At 41.1% G+C, this 27,801-nt stretch overlaps 1 protein-coding gene across 3 annotated transcripts; it reads right to left on the bottom strand.

The window, feature by feature from the left end:
- Positions 1-318: 318 nt before the first annotated feature.
- LOC121697484 (macrophage mannose receptor 1-like) lies at positions 319-27,261 on the bottom strand. 3 transcript variants are annotated; one of them, XM_042079018.1, is made up of 8 exons: positions 27,009-27,261; positions 26,026-26,062; positions 25,682-25,841; positions 23,790-23,932; positions 10,708-10,838; positions 6,785-7,147; positions 6,365-6,697; positions 319-1,958 (listed from the first exon to the last, which is right to left on the bottom strand). In XM_042079018.1, exons 5-8 carry the CDS (start codon positions 10,781-10,783, stop codon positions 1,552-1,554), a joined length of 1,179 nt encoding a protein of 392 aa, XP_041934952.1. In that variant the 5' UTR covers positions 10,784-10,838; positions 23,790-23,932; positions 25,682-25,841; positions 26,026-26,062; positions 27,009-27,261; the 3' UTR covers positions 319-1,551. The 3 variants fall into 3 exon arrangements, with proteins under 3 accessions (XP_041934952.1, XP_041934953.1, XP_041934954.1); XM_042079019.1 differs by lacking the exons at positions 25,682-25,841; positions 26,026-26,062; positions 27,009-27,261 and having other exon boundaries at positions 23,790-24,369; XM_042079020.1 differs by lacking the exons at positions 10,708-10,838; positions 23,790-23,932; positions 25,682-25,841; positions 26,026-26,062; positions 27,009-27,261 and adding an exon at positions 7,314-8,031.
- Positions 27,262-27,801: the final 540 nt, after the last annotated feature.

Below are 27,801 nucleotides of genomic sequence, written 5' to 3'. Positions count from 1 at the left end.
TGCAGAACCAGATGTGAGACAATGGTTAAAGGGACACCAGGCAACGTTTTCGTGTTAATTACTCCTCTTTGTAAGTCGGTATATGGTTAAATGACTCATCACAGGGTGAATGAAGACTGTCTCGCCCGCCCCTACTGCCAGTAGGAAGAATATCCCGCTTGCAAGTTCAGTGTATCGTACCCGCCGACCGAAGCAGGATCAGTTTACATCCTGCATCCACAGCACAGAGGCAGGCTAACGAAACGCTAGCGATTGTTGCAAACATATGTATAATGGCAGAGCCAGGGAAGAAGCAGCGAAAATCCTTGATGGAAGATGCAAAGAAAAGGAAAACAGCTTCAGACCGAGCGAGGGGGAGTTTCGTAGAGAAAAAGCATCAGGCTTACCTGGTGTCCCTTTAATGGGTACAGAAGGCATTTGGTTGAAGTAGTGGTTGCAAAGGGAGGTGCTACAAGAAATCAACTACATGGGTTCATATACTTTTGCAAATGTCATATTTTGAGTTTGTGCAAACTAAACCACTTTTGTTGAATTTTGTTTTTGTTGTAATTGAATTATATAACTTTCTTTTGGTTCTGTCTATTTTTCGGAAGGTCAGCTTTACAAATTGGGATTTGGATTTGCATTAAATAAGGTTATTTCGATTTTTTACAAAAACAACTGACCATGTCTGAGAGTTTACAAACTTTTAAGCAGCACTGTATATGATACTGTAGAAAAACAGTTTATTTGACCTTACATTATAAAGCGTGCAATGTCAAAGCTAAATCATGCATAGCTCACCCCTTTGTAGAGTCAAATAAAGTTAAAATTTCAGGTACTGGTAATTATTAAAGTAACACTATTGTCAACTAAGGGTGTCACGATTTCGATTTTATATTGAAATCGATCGAAATTACATCTGAATCTCAAACTTAAAAGTAGAATCGACGATGCAGCCACATCCCCAATGTCACGTCCAGCAGGTATGCCAAGAAGCACATAAACACACACACGTGCTGAACTGCAGCGTCAACACTTTTATGCTGCAGCCATTCAAAATATACACATCAACCTACCAATATCAAAGCCACTCTTGCTACATTGAAATCACCGGTGTGGAAGTATTCGTTCATTCACGTCAATTAAAACTAACTTAGCCTACTCAACTTAGCAAGTGAAAAGATTATCTAGTTACAGTCCAAAGTTACTTTAAGGCTTAAAATGCACATAAGTACATATTCCATGAACACTAACCTTGGGTCTTTTCAGAGTGTGCTGAAACAATCAAATGAACATTCTGCTTGTTTCATTTCACTCTGTTCACGTCTCTGTTTTAGCGTAATGTTAGTTCTGTTTACATTACAACCTCAAGGTTGGAACGGATTCATAATAAAAAGCGTTTTCAAAATAAAAGCCCCCCAAAACAGAAAAGGAAAAGGCCAAAAAGAGTAAATAACATATAAGGAATGCTTAATAGTAATATTAGAAAAAGATCGAAAATCGAATTAAATTGTCACTTTAAAATCAAAAATTAAATTTTTTACATCAATTACATCGAGGATTTGGAGGTCAATCATCAATTACATCGCTGATTTGGAGAATCTTGGCACCCCTATTGACAACCCAATCGAAACAAAGAGCCCGCTGCTTGGTCATGCAGTTGATGTCAGCCCACTTGAAATCATCCTTCTCGGACATCAGGGCACCACAGTGATGGGAGAGGGGCAGCCGGGGCACCTGCCCACCCTTCCAGTTGTTCCAGGCCAGTGTCTGTCCAATGGTCCAGACCCAGAACCCGAGGAAGCTGCTCTGCTGCAGACCCAACCACACCGGTTTTGTGATGTTGAGCCTTCTCATCAGCCTCTTGGCGGCCAGTTGCTCTTTTTCTGACAGAATGCAGAAAGAGCCGTTGAATCCCCGACAGTATTCCAGAGACTCCTCCCAGGTCATGCTAACGTCACTGATATGGATGTGGTCTGAAAGAACAACAATAAATAAGCTCTGACATATCAAAGGCAGGCTTTATTTTGTAATATCTGAATAGCCATTCTTGCCAAAAAAGCCATCTTTGTTTCACTCTAATAAGACAAGGCAAGGCAAGTTTATTTAGCAGAGGTAATACACAGGGGTAATTCAATGTGTTTTACATACACAAAGGAAAGAGTTAATAAAAGCATAGGAGAGTAGTTTAAAAATGTTTAGATTTTAGGGTATTACGACTTGCCACTGAAGCTGTTTGATTCTAGCCTAGAAATCTAGACGCGCCCCTAGCGGCAGCAAATTACATTTGCTGCCAGGGCTAGTCTAGCAACTCTCCGTTGGCTTGTGAGCTCCAGAAATCGAAACGTAATCAGGCCATTAAAATCGTGTATAGAGTCGTTTGGTGGGCTTAAAATAATGATTGATGGCAGAGTTGCAACGGTTTGGCTTGAATTCCCTGCTACTTGAAAACAAATATCCTATTGCGTGCAGAGGGAATTTGAAAGACAACTGATTATCCCGCCCCTCGGACTGAGCACTGCGAACGGTGAGTGCCCAGACCCTACATTTTAATGTGGGTCTGGCTCGCCAGGCTAGTTTGATTCCATAAAATTAATAAAATCCACAAAACCTCTGTTTGAGGGAGTCATTTCAATAAATGCCTTTCATAGGTTCAGCTTGGAGTGATATCTGTGTGACGAGAAATGATGGCTTAAGCCAGGGATTCCCAAACTGTGGTACGCGTACCACCGGTGGTACAAAAGCTGCCACTAGGGGGTACACGAGATGAAAAGCGCAATGTCGGAAAGGTGTTAAAAATTATTACTTAATTAATAATCTAATTAATTAATAAATAATACATAATTTCGAATCAGATTATAATGATATGGAAACGTGAAATTCAAGGAAATCATTTGTAAACTCTATAATAGGCTATGTTTTCATTAAAAAATAAGCTACCTAGCTACAATGCACGTGATTTCCTGCGGGCAGCCAGAATATCTAGTGCTGGGAAGTTCTGCTGGGAAGACTCGTAGTGTAGCCTTTCTTACTCCACCCATGCATTCATGGAGCCAATTTTAGCCTTTGTTCCACCTAAAACTTCTTTCTGCTACTCAGTACACCGACTTTGACGTTCCCTCCACCACCCCTCCAGCCAACTGCATCATCTCCCTTCAGCCACCGCCACCGGTTGATCCCCGTCTTGACGTAGCGGGGTAAGCTCCCCGCCCCTGCCTTCTTTCATCGGCAGGAATCGAGATCCGCTCATCGCTGGACGGATCCGAGACAGGGCCTACGCCAAAGACTGTTATCTATTCAGGACACTTTATCATGCTTGTCCAAGCTACAGTGCCTATAAAAAGTCTTAATGTTAAAGCTGACCAAAAAGAGGAATAAAAAAAATCATAATTTTCTTTGTGAATGAATAATGTATCGTAAATAAATAAATGTTCTTCATTAAAATACAGGGTGCATAAGTGATGATGTGGGGTTATTTTAATTCCAAAGACCAAGGGAACTTTATCAGAATGTATAGTATCCTGGATCCATGAAATAACTGGCCTTTAAAAATAAAAATCTGCCTGGGTCTGTGTATCATTCGTTCATTTGATATTCAATTGAGAATCCAAAATAAAAAAACGAAAAAAGGACTTGTTTTTTCATTATTTGTTTATGAATGTGATAAAAACCAACAAATAATGCTTTGTTTTTCAGACTTTTGATTTCATGATTAGATCAAAAGTAGAACGTTTAAAAAACGGCCTCAGGCCCAAAACTGATTTTGATATTTATTTTTTCCGATTTCTGTGACCTGGAAGTCTATCCAAGTCACTTTCTTAGACCTGTCAGTGCTCAGTGTTGCCAATTCAGTGACTTTGTTGCTAGATTTAATTTTGGCCATCCATAGCGACAGAAAATATTGTCTAACAACTATAGCGAGAAATTGGGCGACTTGCGCAACGATGGCAAACTTGGTTTAGTTGAATCGACAGAAAATCATCTCCCTTCTCATGCCTGTTTCGTTTATGAACATCGCGTTCGCCCAAAGCATTATAGAAGTAATGACTGGCCTAGGCTATGTAGTATCAGCCCATGTTAGGGAACGTAGGCCTACAGGTAGATGTTAGATCTATCAGCTCAGATCATCATTTGTCGCCAACGTCATTGGAAGGCAGCCAGCTGCAGTAGCCTTCTGGTGAGATTACACCAAAGACAGTAGCTATGACAGGGAAACTAGGGACACATCGTTCAACAAGCACATTGATCAAAGGAAAGAGGGGCTACAACTTCATTCACAAACAGAGCAAATAATTCAAATCGGGCCTAGGCCCGTCTACTTGTCAGTCCTGCCCGTCCAACTATAGGCCTACGTTCACCATCTGAAAAAGACGCGCAATTAACACAGAAACAGTCAAATCGCGAACAGGCGGCAGCTCTATTTAATTGTCAGATGTGAAATGCGTTCATATTCCACTTTTTATGTCATAGACGTTGCATGCCTATGGAAGGAAAGGCTTTGCAGTAGGATTGTCCAAGCTGTTGCTTCAGTTTGTGTTTTAAGTTATGCGACGCACTGTTGCTGGGTTCATGCCGTTTTGCATAAGTTTAAAATGTTCAGCCGACTGCGTAATTTGCCATTTTTGTTCAATAAGTTCTACTTTTCATGTCATGAATGTAACATGCATATGATAAGGCTTTGCAGTTGTAGGCCTACAATATGGTCAATCTATTGTCTGGTAGGCCTAGTCCGATTTAACACTGCAAAACAGAAGCAGCAGCTGGCAATGGAAGTCAATAAATAATTTCCGGGTCACAGAAATCGAAAAAAATAAATATCAAAATCAGTTTTGGGCCTGAGGCCGTTTTTTAAACGTTCTACTTTTGATCTGATCAAGAAATAAAAAGTCTGAAAATCAAAGCATTATTTGTTGGTTTGTATCACATTCATAAACAAATAATGAAAAAACAAGTCCTTTTTTTGTTTTTTTTTCATTTTGGATTCTCAATTGAATATCAAATGAACGAATGATACACGGACCTGCCTGTCTCTATGGGAATTCAACATAGGTTTAACATAAGGGTATGAATACGTATGCACCCTGTATTTTAATGAAGAACATTTATTTATTTACGCTATATACAACATAAAAACCCGCAAACGCGCCAACCCCTCCACTGGTGAATACCCCACACACGCTGGTTACGTGATTGCAACAGTCATGAAAACAAAGAAAACATACCGCTCTTCCAGGGAACCAGGCATCTTCCCTGTTATGTCGGCCCCGCTGCCCGATACACCTTTATTAGACAACGTGAGAATTAACAAGTTCAGCGACAGTAACAAAACAACGCTCCATCAAACTAAAACCTGGCCTACGTCAAACGCCAGCTCACAGTAAGAGGAGAAACGTTGTGCTTTTCCAACCTGGCGCACCTTGCTTCCGGAACAGGTAGATTAGGACCGAGCGGCCTCTTCCCACTCATCAGGTCAGCCCAAATGAAGCCTCGCCCCCTTTTACAGCGTAGCGGGCGCATTAAGTAACTACTGGTTGTGCAGGGACACACTACCACATAAGGTACAGTATATAAGCCCTGAACCCTCATACACTTAACTGACATCTGTCACAAGTTTGTGAGTGTGTAAGGGTTCAAAACGCTAATAACAGAATTGGTTGCCAGAACGCACATCAAAGTGTGTGAGTGCGTAAGGGGAAACATTGAGATTTAGGCACCAGCTAGCTACCATTACACTCAACACCAACTCATCTACATCCAAGCTGGGTTTGAGGCTGCACACTGCGCAAATGCACAACTAAAAAAAATGACACAATGCTTGGGCTCCCTGGTCCCTGCTTAGAACCGGCCCTGTCCAGTCTGTTTCTGCACTTGACTAATGATGACCATCTAATTGACACATTTTATCAGCATCAGGGGTTGAAAACAAGCTGACAGAACACTCAGAAGAAGTATATACTTAGTATTTCCCAACCACAACGAGGACAAGGCAGCGGATGTAAACAGTGGATAAACTGTAGCATATGGTAAAAAACAGTGGTCTGACCTCATTGAATCGGATAATATTAAATCATATATATGTGTGGCAACTGTAAGAATTTAAAGATTACTCTGTGTGAGAATATTAGATTCAGCATCATCAGAGCTTGGAGAAGCTCTTGGTTCAATCAACACCGTCTGTACCCACGTACTTCATTATTGCTACACACACACACACACACACAGGTACAGTGGCAGTGCATTCAAGTTTGTACAGACACAAACATACATACACTGGCACTTACACACATGTGCACACACTGGCACTGCACACAATTTTTACAGCCACATGCACACTCACACACACACATTCACACAGTCACACTGGCAATGTTAAAATATGTACCTTTGTAGCAGATGATAGGAGTGATGGTCGCGTTAGTTTCTGGGTTCCATCCTTCATAATGGGAGATTCTCACTGCAGTTTTACTTGGTTCAAAAGCTGCACTGCTCCAGTTCCTATATCCTGACAGTCCTCCATCAGACCACTCCCAGCCGTCACATATCAAACCAATCCAGGAATCATTTGGGTTTGTCTGTCTTTCAATAAATACAGCGTTGTTCTGCTGTTCATCTTTGATGCTTACCAAGTCAATGTAATTCTCTCTGCAATAATCCTGAGCCTCTTGCCAAGTCTTTTTCTCTTCAATCAGTGTATACCTAGAAGAATTACTAGGTGCTAGAAAGAGAGACCAAATGGCATCATTAGTTCACATGGTGAAATGTTCAGAATGGTGGGTGTAATGTCACTTTTAAAGATATTTACCATCGCTGTAACAGATGAATGGTCTCTTTTCGGTGCAGTTTAAAGCCTCCCATCCCCCATTTGCCGTCATGGCAACACAGTTGTTGTGATTATTTAAATAATTTTTTTTGTAAATAACAATATCACCATTTGACCATTTGTATGAATTGGAAGAACCCATTAGACCAATTAAAGTACCACAATTACCTTTTTTTGCCAATTGTAACAATTTTAATAATTGCTCTTCGTCTGTCTTGTCATATAGAGAGACAAGATCAGTGTAGTGACTTCTACAGATATTTCTGCCGAAAATCAAATTCATCTCTTCGATCACTAGTATAAGCGTCCTGAAGTCATCCAGAGGTAATGTTTCGTTATCCAAACCTAAGTGGAGAGACATGAAAAATGTATGGTGAAATGATGAAAAACTACATGGAAAAATGACATTGATATCCACACAATAACATACTCAGTACAGTGTGTGTGTGTGTGTGTGTGTGTATGCCAAGGCACCAGTCCTGTTCAGCCTCCTTCTCTTAGCCATGCCCACCTCTTCCATGTGTCCTGAGACACAGAGATGGTGTTCACCTGGAGTGCCACTTCGACGAAAGCCTATTCAACATCAGACAGCTCTAGGCCCACACACAGAGACACAGTCTCTGGCCTATACCGATCCTTTGGACTCTTAAGTCCTACCCGGACACAGTAAGTTGCTATGTTGGTAATTGCCTATAGAAGGCCGCTCAGACAATGGCAGAAGTGGCATTTGTCATGTTATGAGGTTATGTGCCATCAGAATGATTTTGGAAATGTTATGTTAAGGTAAACAATCTGTTTACCTTAATTACAATACATAACAAAATGACAGTGACACTAAAGGGCTTAGAACCAGAGTTATTGTTTCTGTAAGTGACATTTCACCAGTTTTGCAGGAGGGCCAGAACATCACCAACTGGTTCAGTGTGTTCAGTGTTAAGTCCTTTGTTTTTTTTACTAATAACTCTACAATTGCTTCCAAAATTATTTTCTCCTTTTATAAAGAGCTGATCAAGAGATTTCATTTGATGTACAGTATATATCACAATTTCACCAAAAATGTCACTTATGCCCCTCTGGTTCTCACCCCTATATACTGTTGTTGTCCTGTTGTTGTGTATTTTATGTTGATGCCACACATCATCAAGTAGATGACTATCCAAAATACCCTAATCCTGTAGGTAGGATGGCAAGTCCCCAATGGGGCTGGAGACTGATGCGGTTCTGTACTGTTTTGCTGTAAAGTGTTAACATTGTGAATATAAATGTCCTCGTTACAACTAATAGTTGAATTACAACAGACCTTGTATCCATACATATACATCTTATAGGGGTAATTTCCTCTGAATATCAAATCCCTTTCAGGAGGATATACAGACAGATAGCAGTGTTTCCCATACATTTACTTATTTGTGGCGGCCCACCACAATATCAACATTTACCACCACACAATGATGGTTAGACAGATAGGATAGACAGAGAGATACACTCTCACACATACACATACACATAATACTCACAAGTGACATTGATCCACACTTCATTGCTGCACTGTGATTTTTCCCTGTTCTTATCAGAACAATCAACTTCTCTGGAACCTGAAGCAGATCATACTACAGATATCGGTCCTCTGGTTGTGCTCTCTCTCTCTCTCTCTCTCTCGCTCTCTCTGACACACACACACACACACACACATATCTTACTGAGTGTAGAGCTATATATTCAGAATGTTCCCTTTACTATATGGTGAATCGGCTATAAAGCAAACACTATATAGTCAGTCAGTGAATGAGTGAGTGAGTGAATGAACAAACATTTGGAACACAGCTTTAGAAGTCTTACCATGAATTGGTTCTACCTGTGGACAGGTGATATTCACTAATTAGCTGAACTAACTGTCGGAGGAGTTGGAATCAGCTAATTTAATAAATGGTTGGAAGAAATATGTGGTAGGACTTTGAGAAGTCTCTAGTCTGGTGTTTGATCTTTTGGGATTGTGTTTCCTCTCCCCCTGACACCAGTACTGGCCCTTATCAGACCCAGCAGCTCCAGTGATGGTGTAGGTGTGTTCATAACAGGGAAGTCTGGTCTGATTTGTGTCTTTATACCACTTATATGTCCAGTCACTGTGACACTCTATCTCACACGTCAGAGTGACCGTATCTCCAATTAACACATGCCCATCTGGACTGGCAGTCAGCTTAGCTGTAGGTTTACCCTTACCTGTTGGATACATTCAGTAAACACACTGGTATGGGGCTGGTAGTGGCCTAATGGTCAGAGATCTGTCCTTCTACATGAAACATTAACAGCTGTGGCATGAAAATAAAATGTGATTAAGTATTGTTTGTTTATAGTAGGCTACAGGCATGTAGTAATCATGTCCTAAATACAGTATCTGGCTGATAACAATTCTTTGGTCTCTAAGTCAACATTAAGAAACTGAGGTCACAGCCCAATGCACCACTCAACTGACTTCACCTTTCACCTCCCAAATCAATGGGCGCCCACTCAAACTAGTATAACAGTTAATCTATCTTAGCTCCACATTCTCTTTAGAGTTTTGCCTTGATAGTGTAATAATAAACTACCCTGGAAATCCAGAGTTGGTGATGAGTAACAATGCTCATCATTACCTATGCCCTATGCCCTGGAGCCGAGCTGCACCAATCACAACATTGGTCGTAGTGTTATCCAATTGTGTCGAAGTCTGGAAACAGTCAGTAAACATATGGTTGTAGTGTTATCCAATTGTGTGAAGTGATATTTTCAAATGCATGCTTGGTGCCGCACCTCGAGGTGGGCCATTTTCATTACTCATAGCCAGACCCTTAATCTTTCAGATTTGGGTCTGGATTTTCAGGCTAATAATAAACAGCCATTTCAACAAAACCTCATACTTTACACAACTTCACAAAAAGAGTTTTTGACAACAAAAATGTGACAGTCAGCACTTAAGTTGCAGTGCAAAATGCAGTGTGTGTCTCTACTCGGCTCTATGGCAGAGAAACATGGACCCCACACAGACAACACATCACAAGTTTAGATCAAATCCTCTTCCTGTAAATAAGATAGAATCATCATATTGAGATCCTCTCCATGACCAACACACCATCTGTATGATGAGGCTTTGGCAAAAAGGCATCTTGACTAGATGGGCCACGCTATCCGCATGCCTGACCTTCACCTTCCCCACCAGGGTTAGACTGGCCATCTGGCATACCGGGCATTTTTCCGGTTGGCCAATACACCTTGGGGCCAACAGATTTATACATTTTTTAAAACATGGGCAGCAATCTGTAAACCGGTGAAAAAAACTGCATTGCTAGCAGAGCTGAAAGCTGAAACCTCTATCAGGTGCAGATCTGGCCCAGTCAGATACCATATGTCCACTACAGACAGAACAAGATAGATAGATAGATAGATAGATAGATAGATAGATACTTTATTAATCCCCAAGGGGAAATTCAAGATCTAATTATAAAAAAAGATCTAAAGGCTTTCATGCTGCCATGACTGTATGATTGGGCCTGACCGATTGTAGTGGACCATTTTGGCCAAAAAATTCCGGGGCCAATTGTTTGTCTCAGTCCAGCCCTGTTCTATACCAATCTCTTTATGGCCAATTCAGCATTGCAAAATGGGTAATGGCAGTATAAGGACTATGCCAAAGGCCTCCTGAAGTGCTGTAAAATAAACCAGACTCAAGGTGAACTTCTGTGTCATATGTGCCAGGATGACCAAAACCATTACACAACACCTTTCTTTACAGGAGGGCTGAAAGACGTGTCCGACAACACCAGAGGGCAGCCGACATTAAACCAACCTCTTTCTGATGCAACAGATGGACAGCTAATAAGAGTGTGTGTGTGTGTGTGAGTGTGACCACAACTGTAGGTTGTTCTTACCTGTATCAGAACTGGCTAGAACAGCTAGGATAGGGATTACCATAGCCATGGTAACAAACGTCATCCTTAGCCTCATCTGCTTTTTTGGTGTAGTGTACTTGGATGATTTTCTTCTGATTGGGATCTCACAACTTTAGGGAAAAGATAAAGTTAACAAAAATAATTGACAATTAACATTAATAATTAACAAAAAAACTGACAAGTTGATCGCTGTTAGAGAATGTTGCCCACATAATTAGCATCTGTTTTCCAATGCTTAGCGTCATTGTAGCCTAAATTTAGCAACAGTTTATCAGCTTGTGCTCTCTCCCTCACCATCACCAAAAGTCAGTGTGAAGGCTTTAGTAGGCTATTTAAGCTACAAAGAACTGCAGTATTGCCAGGATGACTATAGGACCCTTGCCTGGGAGGGAAGTATCTCAATTTTGACTAAAAATATGCTTCCCTTGTGTTAGAAAGTAGGATGACCAGACATCCTCTTTTGCCTGGACATGTCCTCTTTTTTAAACCTAAAAAGGCGTCCGGGCGGAATTTTAAAATCGTCCGGGATTTTGTTAGCCTAAAACGTGTTGAATTGGAATTCCTCTCTCTTTCATTCACATATGAGTCACGCCCTGCCCCTACAGTTTGCTTTGCATTGAGTGGAAGTGTAGGGCCTGACCTTAGAGCTACCGTCATTTCATTGGTCGATAGTATTCTCTGTAAACATTTAATTGGTCAGTCACCTCAATAGCACAAACTCCTTGTTTACCACTGGCAAAGCGCATGGCTACCCGGCATCTTCAGCCATGCCGAAACGCAAGTGTAAGACCCCGTTTACACGAGCATGTGTATTTTTATAAACAAAGACATTTCCCTACGTTTGAGCCTTTCATTTAGACGCAAACGGAGAATTCGCCTCGTTATCCAAAAAAACTCCGGCCAAAGTGATTTTTTTGGAAAACTTTGTTTATGCATTTGGTTGTAAACTGTGGTAAACGGAGTTTTGGGCAGCCAACATCACAGTATGCGACAGAAGTACACCAAATGTGCGACCAATGTTTACATTTACACGTTCTCACGTGCGACTTCACATTTTGGGGCTGAGGTGATCATGGATGCGCTCAGAATAGCCATCGCGTTTATGTTGGTGCAGACCCTTTTTGTCTGTTTGAATTTGCAAATTCAGCTCCTCTTTTATGTGGAGGAGCATAGAAGAATGAGTGCTCGGAGGTCAGCAATGTTGCAACAACTTCTCCTCCCTCCAACACGAAAAACCAGTTGGTTGGATTCTGATTGGTTAATGTGAGCTTGAGCTTATCGTTAGACTGCCACTGTGGTTTGGCGTGCTCATGACAGCATGTATGTACACGGGTTCGTGTAAACACATTTAAAAAAAAAAAACGGTCTCGTGTAAATGCAGTTTTATTTGCAAACGTAGATGGCCAGATATTCGTTTAGGAAAATACCCTGCTTCGTGTAAACGTAGTGTAAGTTCACTGACGAATTAAAACATAAATTTCCATGTTTTCGTCTCGGTCGAGATTAACATGAAGCTGAGTGCCTGACCTGCAAAGCAGGCACTTACGTGTCGGTCGCTACTATCTGCTACTATACCGCTGCGTCGACGTTACTTCCGTGATTTGAGAAAAGCCTGTAAAAGTCCTGGCAGGAAGCATGCATAAGGATGTAGATCCAGGAATGCACTAATAATTTGTTTGTAGTGCCAGTTTGCAACAATTATTTGTTAACATTAAGTTGTAAACACTTAAAAAATATTAAAAACTGGATATACCAAAAAACGTTGATGTAATCGCTTCCTGCCAGGACTTTTATGGGCTTTTCCCAAATCACGGAAGTAACGTCGATGCAGTGGTAGTAGCAGATAGTAGCATCCATCAGGCGCATCCAAGTGTTATTTAAATAAACTCCTGGTGTATTTACAAACTTTTCAATGCCTTGATTTATGAGTAAAGAATATAGTTGTACTACTGTAGAAGTTTCGTACCATTCAGGGCATTATTGGTGGGGTAATTTACGAGATACAAGTTGGTACCATTACGACTGCAGAAACTCATTAGTTTCTGACAGCGCTACTCGACCAGGGTGCGACCAAGGGAAAACAGGTTCTGGGAGGGTGTTTGGCTCGGGGTCAGAGTGCGCTTTAACAGGGTGCGCTTTAACAAATTAACAAGTTAAGAACTAGATGTACCGCATAGCGGTACAAAATATGACCGCCGCTCAGTCCTGTACATCCGTTCCGCGAAAATAAATCACACTTCAATTTGTCTCCATATTTTACTCCATCCCCCACTCTTGAAACTTTTGTGTATGCTTGTTTGGCATGCCTGAGTGTGTGTGTGCGGCTGCACAGAAAGTAGCCTACTGGTGCTGAAAAGGTGAATAGATTGTAGAATAGCCAAAGAAGATGTAGCATTGTTATAAAACCTTTAAAATCTCTAAACAATCACAAGTAGGGCAGTTCATCACAGTTCATCCATTGCAACTGGATTGATGAAAGGTCACTTACACCTGTAGGCTACATTGTATTTGGGAAAAGCAAAAGGTATCAGCATAATGTTATTCATTTATTTATTTATTTTTTATGTATTTATAAACAAAAACATCTCTCAGTTCCATGCCGTTTTCAACAGCTATCAAAAACAAAGGTCATTTTTGGATGGATGGATTTTTTGCAGTGGTGGAGGAAGTACTGAAACTCAGTACTTAAGTAAAAGTACAAATACACAGAGAAATATTTACTTTAGTAAAAGTAAAAGTACCACAATGACAACCCTACTTAAGTAAAAGTAAAAAGTACCTGCTTTTAAATGTACTTTAAGTATTAAAAGTAAAAGTATTTGCATAATGATTTATTCTCTTAATATCTATATTCTAAAAGGAAAAATCAGTATGGGCTGTGGCATTTTAATCTAGTTAGTTTCTAAGCTAGTTTTAGGTTATACTCGACTAGATAGTTTTAAGTTAATGCAATTGTGCTTACCATGTGTGGCCCATTACATTCTGGCCTACAATTCTAGAGACTGTAATTCTGGTTATCTACTAGGATGATCTACTGAGTAATATCATTCAGCAAAACACGAGAGCCTGAAGTTTAACGGGGTAGACAGGGGAAACGTCGGGTGGATCGTAATGCCAATTATGCTGATTGAACAGAAAAGTTGCTGAGAAAGGTGTCTTTATGATTAAATTCAGTTTCACTTGCGCAGACGCATAGACATTGAATGAGCGCTGACGTTACGCCACAATTGTAGGCTATGCATCTTTATTTAATCACACACAATTAAGGAATATTTCCTAATCTGGAAAATGTTACGTCTTTTCCGGCCACCGGTTCATTAATAGTCTACCATTCATTTGTGCCGCAAATGATCAGACGTGTGACAGAAACATGGGCATAGCCTGTAACTTCGCTGATCCGCGGGTAGCAATCTCACCGGAGAGGAGGCCCTAACGCTGCAGATAACAGACAGAGAAAGGCACAGAACACAGTTGCATGTACAGTGTAGCCATGGGTCTGGTGAATATAGCCTACCGAATGCAGATGGCTACAAGCTCACGCTTTGCCTGGTCTAGACTAGAAGCTTATGTTTCTAAGAATGCACGTAGCGCTCCAGAATCTTTGGTAGCAACCCCCCCGGTAAAACAAACATGTTTGTCAGAGAGGAAAAAAAAAACTGATCATAAAATGTATCGTAAAAAGTAACGATGGTGTTGTAGAAATGTAGCGGAGTAAAAGTACAGCTAATTGCTGTAAAATGTAACGAAGCAAAAGTCAAAAGTATGCACTATAAATTTTACTTAAGTGAAGTACAAATACGTGGAAAATTTACTTAAGTACAGTAACGAAGTATTTGTACTTCGTTACATTCCACCACTGATTTTTTGTGAATGTTTCTTCTTCTACATAAGATTTTAGTCATCTTTAGTTCATGTAATACTTTATTGTCAATGCACAAATTAAGTAACAGTAGTCTGAAACGTTATTGTTAATGCACAAATTAAGTAACAGTAGCCTAGTCTGAAACGAAATGCTGTTTTACATCTAACCAGTGGTGCAAATAACTGACATGTCCAAATGGGCCTTGATGAAATGCGTCGCTAGACTGTTCATACACATTTTAACGGGCCAAAGTTGAAGAGCTTTTGTCCGTTATTGTTCGTGCAAATATAGGCTGATTCATGTTCCCTTGCATTGTGTAACTGAGGTCCATGGCTAGTCTGGCTTTCATCAGACCAAGCTCAATCTTTTAAGAAATCAAAAAATAAATAGCGGGCAGATCAGGCTGGGTTCACCCAGCCTAGTCCATAGGCACCCGATATTGTTTAATTTTCCGATTGAGATATACACGCTCTGGCTATTCTAAATGCAAAAATGCATCAGGGAGTTATGACAAAACGGTAACTAACAAACTAGATCCTAATAGAAAGTTGTTAGCTTCCCTAAGCTACAGGTAGGATTATAAGGTAGGCCTATTTACAACATAAATTGTCAATAGGCTATGCTGGCGACACAAATAAAATCTCCTTTGGAAACCAATGGCTTACGCCTTACAGTATCAAGCGGACTTAAACTGTCATATCGTGGCGAAAAGTTGTAATAACATTCACGCAGCTCCATGAGTCAAGGAAAGCGCGAATGAAGTAGCCACTTCTAAATGGGACCCACTACACAGTAGCTTAAGGTGTGTTGCTAAAGCAGCCATAATGAAATGAAGGTGTCATTGTTTGGATACTTCACACACACATGCTTTTTAATTTCACAGACTACAACTACCAAGCTGTAATCAAAGCACATCGATTCCCCTCTCACACCCTGCACGCACTTAAAACAAAATAAACAGTCTCATGCATGTATAGGCAAAACTGTATCAGACCGGTGTAACGTTGGTAAATCTTCCATTGCACAGAATGATTTTGTAGCACGTGCAATAAATGACAGTCGAAAGATACAAACAGTGCTGCTATCAATTTGCTTGGTATAACCGCATTTATAGTTTTCTACAAATGCAATCAATCAAATGCCTCCATCACTCAACCAACGCTAACGGTAACATTACCTAGGTCCTTATTGATATTACAAGATTAACGTACCTGCAGTAAAAACCAAGCATGTCCGATAAACATCCTCAGATTTATTTCGGCTTCAAGAAGAAATGGGAATTACACTTCATGTGAACATCGTCCTATCCTTATTAGATGTTCGCTGCGGTAAATTACAGTCCTTGTAGGAAGCGTCCATTGTTTTTTCCAAACCCACTTTTAACTTCCAACAAAATTACGTCTCACTGCAACGATGCGCCATCTAGTGGACAAACGACTACTTATCGCCAATACTGAAAATGCAGCCATGATGATGATGATGAATATTTATTTTGGCTTTCTTTTAATCCTACTGAATTTGTAATTATGTATCGGCCGTTCTAATACCGCTAGTATGTGGGTGCCTGTGTGTGTGCATGTGTATATGTGTGCACCGCCATTTACAGGCCAATGAGTGTACAGTCACTAAATGTACACATAACCTAATTTTTTTAGACCCCCCCATGGATGAAATTCTACGAAACTTGGCATACCCCCAGAGAATGCCAGGTCAATCATACACATAAAATTTGGTGCAGTTCTGAACATCTTAACTGAAGATAGGGGCGATTAAAGCAGAATAATATTGCATTTTCATTTTTTACCGGGGGGTGGGGGTGCAAATCACAAATGAGTGATTATGAGCCAGGTTGATGTGGGCCCTTGAGACCAACATACCATAAAAGATTCTTCATCTTCAGTGCCACGGTTCAGGTAGTTATTTAGGAAAAAGTGTTTTTTTTTTTGCGGTTCGGGGGGCCCAGCACGGGGGTGGTGGTGGTCCCCGGGGACGAAATGAAATTTTTCCGTAAAAGTCTAGTGGGGCTACATACCCACCAAATTTCATGTACCCCGGTGGTTCGGTGTCCCGGGTATCAATGACCAAAAATTCAGGGAGTAGATGACGGGAAAAATTCTTGAATTGTGTGCATGTGTGCGTGTACAAATTTATGTTTATGTGTGTGGGTGTGTGTGTGTGTGTGTATGTGCGTGCTTGTGTGTTTGCCTGCGTATGTGTGTTTGTGCATGTGCATGCATGCGTACATATGTCTACTGTGTGAGTATGTGTCATACGTATGATTACTGTAAATGTATGTGTGTGCGTGTGTATCTGTTTATGCACATGTGTGCACATGGAATGGGTTAACATGACCCCTGGAGGCAAACATACGGAAAAATTGGTCATCCTAGGCCCTACAGTTCTCAAGATATTCACAGAGAACTGTGTCTGCCCTACCCATTTTTAACTAGGTGGCGCTATACATGAAATAAGTGGTAATGGGATGGGTTGACATGCCCCCTTAAGACCAACATACATAAAAAAGGTGGACCTCCTAGGCCCTACGGTTCTCGAGATATTCACAGAAAACTGTCTCCGGCCACCTACAGGCCAGTTGGTGTATAGTAACATAAATTAATTTATTGTGTGGCCCCCCATGAACGGAATTCCACAAAACTTGGCGTGCATACAGAGGGTGTCATAATGATCCTACACTTCCAATTTCGTGCAGTTTTGACTATGTTAGGTCACAGATACCTTCAATTACAACACCTCATTTTTACTTTTTTGTGTTTAACTAGGTGGCGCTATACATGAAATGAGTGGTTATGGAATGGGTTGACATGGCCCCTTGAGATCAACATACAAAAAAAAAATGGTCCTCCTAAACCCTACGGTTTTCGAGATATTCACAGAAAACTGTGTCTGCCCTACCCTCCTTTCGGGGGGTCCAGTCCAGCGGGGGGGCTACAGATCAAAAACGATGGTTCCATGCTATTCATGTGGGGTTACATGCCCACCAAGTTTTGTGTACCCCGGTCTTTCAGTGTCCTGGGAATCATTGACGGAAATTTGGGCATGCGAAAAAGAAAAAAAAAGAAAAAAAAAATAATAATCTGACTAAACCTATATGACCGCCGCTTCGCTGCGCGGCGGTCATAATAACAGATACACCAGATGAAACAGTATACCAAATAAGATTACAAACCCAAATATTAAAGGATAGAAAGAGAGGGATAGAGAGAGTAAGACAAAGGGAGACAGGGAGAGGGGGAAAGAGGGAGGGAGCAGACCAGGCAGAGCCTAGCCAGTCCAAGAAAAAGGCAGAAGACCCAGAAGAAAAGAGAGCAAGCTTGACAAGATTCCCCTGTTTTTATCATTCATTTGGGCCACCCCCGACTCATCAGGACCAGTGCTCGAATTACGTGTGAGCCAGAGGGAGCCGAGCTCCCTTAGAGTGAGGACTGGCTCCCATGAAAACAACAAAGTCAAAAATCTGAGGGGGTCTCTCATATCTTAAGGTGTCTAGCATTGTAATTTAATCTTAAACGCTCATTATCCATCCCTGTGTGATCTCTTACCATTAAAGTGTTACCTTTCATTTGAGACCAGGATTATGCTTCTACACAAAGGGGTTCATGTGCAGTAAGCATTTGATTGTCAGTATGCATTTTGGATAACCAAATATGCTATATCCTATGGGGAGTTTCCATAGGGTATTTTACAAAACGCATGAGCATACCTTGGCAAATAATGGTCTAAAGTAAGTAGTTTTCATTCTATATTGATCTACTTTTGCACACAGCTTCACAAGACCTGATGCTAGGGCTTAGTTGTGTTTCTAAGTCATCTCAAGTGACCTAGAGGGCTGAAATGTGGTCAGTTCAGAGATACTTATTATCCGGCAGAATGAAAAAATAGTATTCTAGCCTCTGTAACTCTGTGTCAATACATCACATTTCTGATTGTTATCCAAGAAACTACAGTGTATAAGCTTTCCAAAGAGTTCAGGCATTTGATTATAGGCCAAAGTATGTAGGAGCAATGATCTCCTAAGTAGATGATGTACAATGTCGGGCAAAATACTCAGAATGGGGCGCATGCATAAGAATTTAAATTAAAATATAGGCTACTACTGGACGTAGACCCACCCTACGCTCTTGAACGCAGCATGACTGCACTTCACCACCACACCACTAGACTATATGAGCAAACCACATGTGATCGATTTGACAGCACTCGGAAGTCCGAAGAAGTCACCCTGCTTTGTCTATTTAGGCGTTCATTGGGCTAGCCTATGGTTTGACGTGCCATAATACAGCCTACTTCAATGATTGTGTGAATTGATCTGTAGCTATCCTCTGCCATTCAGAGCTCCAGAAAGTTCCCAGATATTTTGAAACACCTGTTAGCAATCTCTGATGGCGGAATATTCAATGGCTACCCAACATCTCAGTGCAAATTCCAAAATTATTTGTCTATTTATTTCCACGGTTCAACACACGAGATGACTGAACACCCAGGTGTTAATATTACTATGCGTATGTTAACCTATAATACTAGAACATAGTTTGGTTGCAATGGCTTTATTAATTCCTGCCAGTTAGTGCATTTTCCCTGTGTATAAGTTAAAGACTACATGCATTATTGTGACACTGAGGATAGCCTATCTGAGACGGTGGTGTGGTTGAAATGATTTACGTTGTGAAATTGAGAATGGCACTCCGACTAAATCGTTTAGTCTATTTCTTTGTATTGTTAAATTGAAATGAAATATGGACAATTCCAATCAATAATATGTTGAAATGAATTAGAAGGAAACAATTTCTATGAAAAATCTGTCTGTTGTGTGCGTGTGTCAAGTTATAGCCAAGGCCTACCGTGTGTACTGTAGTCCTTTTTTTTTTAATATATGTCCTATATTTCTATTTTGATACATACATGTTCTATATTTCAGTCTTGCACTTTAATTTAATGTTTATTGTCTATGGCTATGTCCATAGTATGTCTATGTCTGTATTTAAAGCATGTCTATGTCTGCATGGGAAAGTAAGAAACGAAATTTCAATTCTTTGTATGACCAGTGCATGTAAAGGAATTGACAATAAAAGCCGACTTGACTTGACTTGACTTGAAAAGCGAAACTCGCGGCTAGGCTATTTAATTGTATCGCCTTTAGGCTATGTGCGGGATGTGCCAACTTTTGAGAGAGACCCCCTTAAAGACAAAAAGATAATTCGAACCCTTATAAGGACCTTTGTTATCTGAGGGGGATGGGTGTGGCCCAGGTGGATATGATACCTTTCGACTATAGTGTAGTTCTTAGTCTATAACTATGCACAGATACATTAGATTGTAATGAAACAATGATCAGACTGTTGCCCACATTACAAGTATCAATTCAAGACCAAACATGAATGTATTATTCACAACATACATTTATAGATTTTTAGAAATGACTTCCACTTTCCAAGTTTCCACTGGTGGATTTGAGTTTTGTTGTATGCTAATTACTTTAGCTTAGCCTCCTGGGTAGGAATGTCCTTTGTTTGTAATGGGGGTAGCCATGTGTCAGACCTTTTCAGCTTTGTACTGAAATATTGGCCTTGCAACTGCAAAAGGCATTTTTTAGAAATGTAAAAATAGTCGGCCAAAACGACGGTGCTTACTCTAGTCACAAACAAGTTTAGTGGAATCCCTGTTACATACGGTCTCGCTCGCAAGCAGATTCCTTCAAATGTGCTATTAGACTATTAGCCTAGAATCTAGACGCACCCTAGCGGCAGCGGGCTAGTCTAGCAACTCTCCGTTGGCTTGTGAGCTCGAAAAATTTAACTTCTATCAGGCCAATCAAATCGTGTATAGAGTCGTTAGGCGGGCTTAACATAATGATTGATGGCAGAGTTGCAACGGTTTGGCTTGAATTCCCTGCTACTTGAAAACAAATAAGATGGATGTTGCTGTTAGCGAACAGTGTGAAACGAGTTAAGCCTTTATTAAGTTGGCAAAAGTTTGAACTAGCCAACTAGCTCTGCTGGTGGGAAACGCATGGGACTCAGCGCTGTCCTATTACGTGCAGAGGGAATTTGAAAGACAACCAATTATCCCGCCCCTCGGACTAAGCACTGTGAACAGTGAGTGCCCAGACCCTACATTTTAATGTGGGTCTGGCTCATCAGGCTAACTGACTATCAAAATACCGATGCACTGTTTGAAGTTGCGCTTTTTGCTGTTAAAGGGAATGACAGATGTCATTTTAGGATGTTACGCCCAAAACACTACCTTGTTCTAGTCGGTGACTGGCGTGTATGTGTGTAGTGCAGTAAAGCAATTTGTTACATCGCAAGGCTGCAAGACTTTCTGTCTCCGAGTCCAGCGGACCGCAGGCCCAAAGTTGCCACCCTTTGCCCCAGAAAAAAATTAAAATAACCATTCCAATGACTCAAAAGCTGTGAAGTTAAGGTAAATTAAATTACATTTTCGGTTACTGTGGTAATACCTCCCCAAGCACTACAGAAAGAATACAAACAACCCCATAGCCGTATTACCGTACCTCACAGCACATCCAGTACAAGTCAATGGAGTTGGACAAAAACATAGTTCCCTTTTAAAAAACATAAAAACAACCCTTTTGCGCCCGTTGCGCCGTTGCGTTTCATCTCAACATTACGCCATTAAATTGTGGACTGATCACGCCTTTACTGTCTATAAACTTTGCGCCTCTGACCATTCATTTCTGATCTCCAAAATAGGGCCCACACTATCTCTCCTTTGATGCAACCAATGGCTGCACTGATAGCAACACGATTAAACAGATATGGATGTGTATTTTCTTTGGAATTGAGTTAACAACTAATTTTAAAAACTTGTTTACAAGACAAATGTGTTTGTTGCACATCTGAAATGATTTGGTAAGAGTTTAATGCACCAGTTTCAGTTAAATTTAACTGCTGGTTACACCCTGGAAGTCATAAAACAGGAAGTTTAGAAACGGGCATCAGTGGGATCTTCAGTCTGTAAGTATTTTCTAATGAAAAATGTGCAAGACAGTAGTATTTTCTGTGTGGCATAGCTATTTCAAAACTACAAAATTGCACATTATTGTGTTTGTAGGGGGCTGATTATCAGACATTGTGATAGTAGACTTACGGTACATGTCCATTATTGCGGCGCGTAGACGCTATCTGACACCTAGCCCTCTCTCCCGTCGCTGCTTGTGGGCGTGTATAGGCTAAAGTGTATGGTGTAACGTTTTATTTTATCTAATTACACAATGCCATCTAACATAGGCTACTAAAGTGGAGGTAGCCTACTACTGTTAACATATTTTATTGAAACACTCACAAATATCACTGATGAAACCAACACTATTATCAGGCGTAACAAATATTTCTGGCAGGCTATTGTTCCGGACTGGAAGACTAGAGCAAAGGACAGAACTTGTTTACCGAAGATGTACTTTCATTGGCTAACCGCCTCGCGTTAACCGCTCTCATTTGCATAAAGTTCAGCATAGTCCAACTTCTTGACGCGCCGCCTCTTTTCGAATGGCCGCGCGCCTTCCCAAGGTGCATTGCGGAAGCGTAAACCACGCCTTGACGCTCTCCATAGGAAATCGATGGGCTATGTGCGGCGCGGTGGGCTTTGCCGCGATAATGGACACGTACCAAAAAGCTTACAGCAATGTGCAAAGGAAAAATGAAAAAAATACAGTAAAATACTCTTTGACCCTCAGAGCTGTGCATGACAGTAAGCTAGATTTACTGTGCAAGTCAATCTTTCTAAACATTCTGACATTCCTGTCTGTCAGGTCACATGTATATGCTAAACAGACTATGACAACTATATAGTTATGACAGCTAGTTCACCACTTTTGCATAATGACTCAAGCGATGAAATAAGGCCTATTTGTTTTTTGGGTAGGACGATTCAGCATTGAACCAGTACAGTGAATTTTGACCAACATGACTTTAACAATTGAAAAGGTAAAAAAACAGCAGATTGCACCATCAAGTGCATTGTTGTACTAAAGCATTTACTGTTTGTTCGAAGCAGTAAGAATGGCTTATATGATGTGCACAAGTGAGAAAATGACTCGTGTATGAAATGTGCTATATAAATAAACCTGGCTTTACTTGTGTTTATTATCATCAATGAATAGACCCTATTCCAATCTTCAGATTCTGTATGAATACATGTCCAGGTTTAGTGTGCCTACGCCAGTTCCCACAGGTGTGTAGAGTATTTGATAATATCGGTAACACTTTACTTGACGGGTGAGTTCATAACACATCCATAGCAGCTGTCATAAGCTGCACATAAAGCATTCATGACTGTTTCATGAGACATTACTCAACATTCCATTGACTGAGATGTGATGTGTTCAGGTAAGAGGTTTGGAACAAAAATGGCAATGCTGCTTTGTGATTGTTGGACTGTTGGACAAGTTGTCGTCGTTCTGTCTTCCACATTCATGAAAGGTTTGGTATGAAGAATGTTGAGTCTGTATCTATATTTTTATAGACGGATGAGACAGCCGTGGCCTACTGGTTAGCACTTCGGACCTGTAACCGGAGGGTTACCGGTTCGAACCCCGACCACTGCTCCCTGAGCGCCGCTGTTGATGCAGGCAGCTCACTGGATTAGTGTGTGCCTCACCTAACACACTGTACACTGTGTGTTTTACTAATTCACAGATTGGGATAAATGCAGAGACCAAATTTCCCTCACGGGATGAAAAGAGTAAATATACTTATACTTGAAACAAAAATGAATGTGTACTCGCACAAAGTTGTTAATGGTAGCCACTGCTTTCACTGCTTTTAACTTTGTAGTTTTGAAATAGCTATGCCACACAGAGAAAATTGTGATGATTTGCACCATTGTTCATTAGAAAATACATGCAGAGTAACAAGACAAAACAGTTTGACTATCCTGACATAAACAATGGCGTAAGGACTTGCCATTTTGATTGCACTGACAATTTCATTGGTATAAATACTTGCTTTTAAGATAATCAAAGCATTTTGAGCAAGATATGTGCTTTTGCAGGTAATCCACTATGGAATGCAGTTTGCAGTCATTTTTATTTTTGCAGTAGTGCTTTGAGAAATGCACTGACTGTTGTGCAAATTGTGATTCTTTTGTGAACTTTTACAGTAGCCAATCACAAACTGTTTTCCAACACAGTATTATAATATGGTTGAAGTACCAATCTTACCTTAATACTTGTATGTGCTTGCCTTCTTTCCAAGAAGATTTCACTAGTAAATTTGTCAAAAGTCAGAAGGGTTGATGATGGATGAGGGTTGGAGAACTGGAATCAGTCTCTGTGGCTTAGTGTGTTGGGATCTCCTCGTCCTTCTGTAGAGAACTACTGAGTTTGAGAAGCTTATATGTCAGATAGGAGGAGTTGCCATTTCCATCTTTGTCTCATTATGCAAATGACTGCTGTTTATGGTTTGTACTCAGAAGTGATAGTAGCTAATGTATAAGGGATTTCCACAAAACTTATTTTTTTACTTTTGGTCATAGTTGTGTTTTGCTTTATCAATAGGGACTTGCAACATACAGAATACTTACATGTAATCATTATAAAGGTAAGTCAGAATCTCTGGTAGAAATATCATAATTTAGTGAAGATAGGCAAGTGTTTTTGTTACTAAAGAATTCAGTGATGGAGTCAAAAACATTAGTGACTGTTGTTGCATTCAAATCCTAATGATTATTGCTCATTTGGGGGCAGCCGTGGCCTACTGGTTAGCGCTTCGGACCCCGGAGGGTTGCCGGTTCGAACCCCGACCAGTAGGAACGGCTGAAGTGCAAGGCACCTAACCCCTCACTGCTCCCCGAGCGCCACTGTAGCAGGCAGATCACTGTGTCGGGATTAGTGTGTGCTTCACCTCACTGTGTGCTGAGTGTTTCACTAATTCACGGATTGGGATAAATGCAGATCAAATTTCCCTCACAGGATCAAAAGAGTATATAGCTGGTGTGGGGACAGGGGCTCTGCTGCTATGTTTGATGCTTTTAGGTTGAAGTTTATTACCCTTAGTGCTCGACCTAGTGGCACTCAGCTGGCGGTATGGACCGGTCACAAGCGGATTCTGAACCTCAGTGCCTGACATGGACCGATCACAGTACAGACACAGGAGCACCCCCTAATCCCCCCCCCCCCCTCCCCTGTTTTCTAACAAGGCTTTTTCCTTGATCAAAAATGAGGTTGAGGGTCTGCAGTCACCGTAACTGTTCTTGTTTGTAATGACCGGTACTACCTTTCCAGATGGGATGTCCGCCATTAGAGAACTTCTGCTCTAGTTTTTCCCTGTTTGTGTTTGACCGATTTGACTTTGGCTTTGCCCTTTTGCCCTGAATCAACCTTACAATACACCTTTCATTTTGAATGAAATATAGAGTGGTTAAAAATGATCTCAGACATTAAATAAGTTCCAAACACGTCCTTGATGACACCGGTTGTTACATGCCATCAACGTTGCATGTTGCAGACTCATACCATATTGACCATAACATATTTTTGTTGATTATTCAAACCAGCAGCCAGAGTTGTTGTTACTGTAGTATACATCCAGAGACACAGAACTTCACAAGCTGACCAGTCCCCTGTGGGCCAGAGAGGGGGATGGGCTGTCCTGGGATCTGCAAACTGAGCCAAGCATTGAGAATGATGCAAGGAAGGGCGAACTGATGCAAACTCTAGCTGTGTACAGGGCATGCAGATATTCTGAGGCCACACCACCTCTCTGTCCTTTCGGCAGCTGTACACTATCTCTGTATAAACTATTTACTGTATGTTCTGCATAATTGCTTTTAAGATCAATGTGTGAGACAAACCAACCCTTTGAAAATTGAGGGATAGTATTGCTTTGATGAAATTGCCAATTCTGCATTGCAGTATTTTTCATTTTGTCTTTATGTCTCAAGACACACATATTCAACGGCAATCTTTTTCAACAGAGCTTATTCACAAATATCTATCTATCTGTCTATCCATCCATCCATCCATCTATCTAACCATCTATCCATCCATCCATCCATAGCGTGCCAAGTAGTACGTATCTTTGGACAAACCGGTTGGATAAACTGTGGCAGTACCTGAGTGTACACCAACCTGACTTCCCAGCAGGCCAATGGGTCTAAGCGTTCTGTGCGGAGAGCAGAGGGCGAGACAGTCAGACTCCAAAGGCTGAGTTGGGGGATACGAGGAGGAGGGGGGCGCCCTGCGATCAATAGGACACATCCCCTGTAAAAGGTGCTGAAATCAAATATTGAATTAGAGTGGCCAAGGAGACTCCGGTGCCTCTCCAGTGCCTCTGCTCTTGGACGATATATGGAGTATGTTGATGTGGCTAGTTAAGGGTGGAGGATTTTGCCATGGAAAGTTCGGACTAATGAACGTGTGAGAGAGAGAGAGGGGGGGGGTAATGGTTCAAACATACATCATCAATACACCTGAAGACCAAACTGGAAGGTCATCTGGTTTGAAAAGAGTACACAGGCAAAAAGAATATTGATCGTTTGTGCTGTAGGCCTGTACTCAGAGCACTAACTTCAATACATAATAGTCACCACCCCAAAGAGTTCAAATGTTGAAGCAAAAGCACATCAAGGTGTCAGGCTGTGTGTTAAACTGTGTGTGTTTTTCTGTTACTGTGGCCAATGAGCTGAGATCCAAAGTATGTAAATGTATTCTCACGATTATGAGTGTTTGTTTATCTCCCAAATAGCCAGTTGACAAACGAAATATGATGCACTGAACGCTTGCTCAACTGAAGCACTTTCCATATGGTCAGTGGCTCACAGGATTTTTCAAATGAAAGTCACAGGACTTACAGTACCACAGGACTTACAGTACCATAGGACTTGGCGTGTTGCATATCGACCATATACAACAAGCAGCCAAGCAGCTACAGCGCTACACTCTGGTGGTATGAGCATGGGGGCTCACAAACATACCCTCAAAGTGTCCAAGCAGCTACAGCGCTACACTCTGGTGGTATGAGCATACTGTACATACCACCAAACATACCCTCAAAGTGTCCAAGCAGCTACAGTGCTACACTCTGGTGGTATGAACATGGGGGCTCACAAACATACCCTCAAAGTGTAGTGCTGTAGCGGCCTGGAAGCTTTAGCTGCTAGCTGCAGCCAGAGCTGTATGTAGATATAGATCTGTATACGCCTCTGGCTGCAGCAACTCAAGCTAGGTCAATCTGATTGTTTTCATTTGTTCCGTACCGACAGTGACCTCGAGAAATAGAGATCTATGTGAAAACTCCAGATTTCTCCTTTAACAGCCTCATGACTACGGGAGGTAGGCTAGATGATCACTAAATGCGTGTCATATGCATAACTTGGTCTTCTGCTTGGTGAGTGAAAGATGACAAATTATCAGTGACAATAAAGAGGAGGTGGTGCTCACCTCTGACCACAACTTTTCCAGAAAGTTCTTCTTTTTTTCGCCCAGTGCTGTTTGTTTCCAGCACTGCCCCCTCCGGCACACCGTAAAGAGCTCTCAGAAACACCTTCCATCTGCGGATGTGCTGGTTAAGTGACCGAAGTTTATGAGGCAGTGAGCGTTGCCATGGCGGCGGCACACATGCTCTTGACTTAAAGGTCCAGTATGTAGGAAATAATGGAAAATAAACTGTAACCATTCCAAAAATGATCACCATATGTTGTCAGAGAGTAAGGAAACACGATGAATTGAAGTAATGGCTTATTTGACAACATTAACATAACTCTAACCCGTAAAACCCATGGAAAAAAATGAGTTACGGGGCGGAATGTCTTGGAATTTTCGTTTATGTTTTGAACGATTCATTCTAGAATAGCGTATTAATAATGGGCTAGCACGTCCTCCTATTTGGGTTGCCAAATTAGCAAAGGTCAACTGTCAACAGCTGTCAGTTGTAGTCATGAACCTACGAGAGGCAGGCAAATTTCCAAAATGTAAACAAGAAACAAATTAAGTGGACATCGGAGGAGCTTCCTGAGATGGTGACGTCTTTGTCAAACGAAGAATATCAAGTCTGACGCAGAGCTGGCCATATTTCTCCACAACAGGTAGCCTAGGCTAAACTTTATCTGCATCGCTAACTTGAGCTAAATATTTTACGTTGGTTAGAGAGGTATTTTTTGTTTTCACTGTTTCCGTAATGTGTAGTTAGGTCATGGTTGGAGAAACGTTAAAGCAGCTGCAGGTCAACTAACGT

Source organism: Alosa sapidissima, chromosome 22, assembly GCF_018492685.1.
Source record: "Alosa sapidissima isolate fAloSap1 chromosome 22, fAloSap1.pri, whole genome shotgun sequence".
Taxonomy (NCBI): Eukaryota; Metazoa; Chordata; class Actinopteri; order Clupeiformes; family Clupeidae; genus Alosa; species Alosa sapidissima.
This window is presented reverse-complemented; position numbering and strand designations above follow the sequence as displayed.

Bases quoted from the DNA above. Each gene is read 5' to 3' on its own strand.
- LOC121697484 (XM_042079018.1), bottom strand. From the start codon at position 10,783: ATGAGGCTAAGGATGACGTTTGTTACCATGGCTATGGTAATCCCTATC. The intron at 7,148-10,707 runs GTAAGAACAACC...CTCTCCACTTAG, and splicing joins TCTAGCCAGTTCTGATACAG to GTTTGGATAACGAAACATTA. The intron at 1,959-6,364 runs GTACATATTTTA...TTGTTCTTTCAG, and splicing joins TCCTATCATCTGCTACAAAG to ACCACATCCATATCAGTGAC.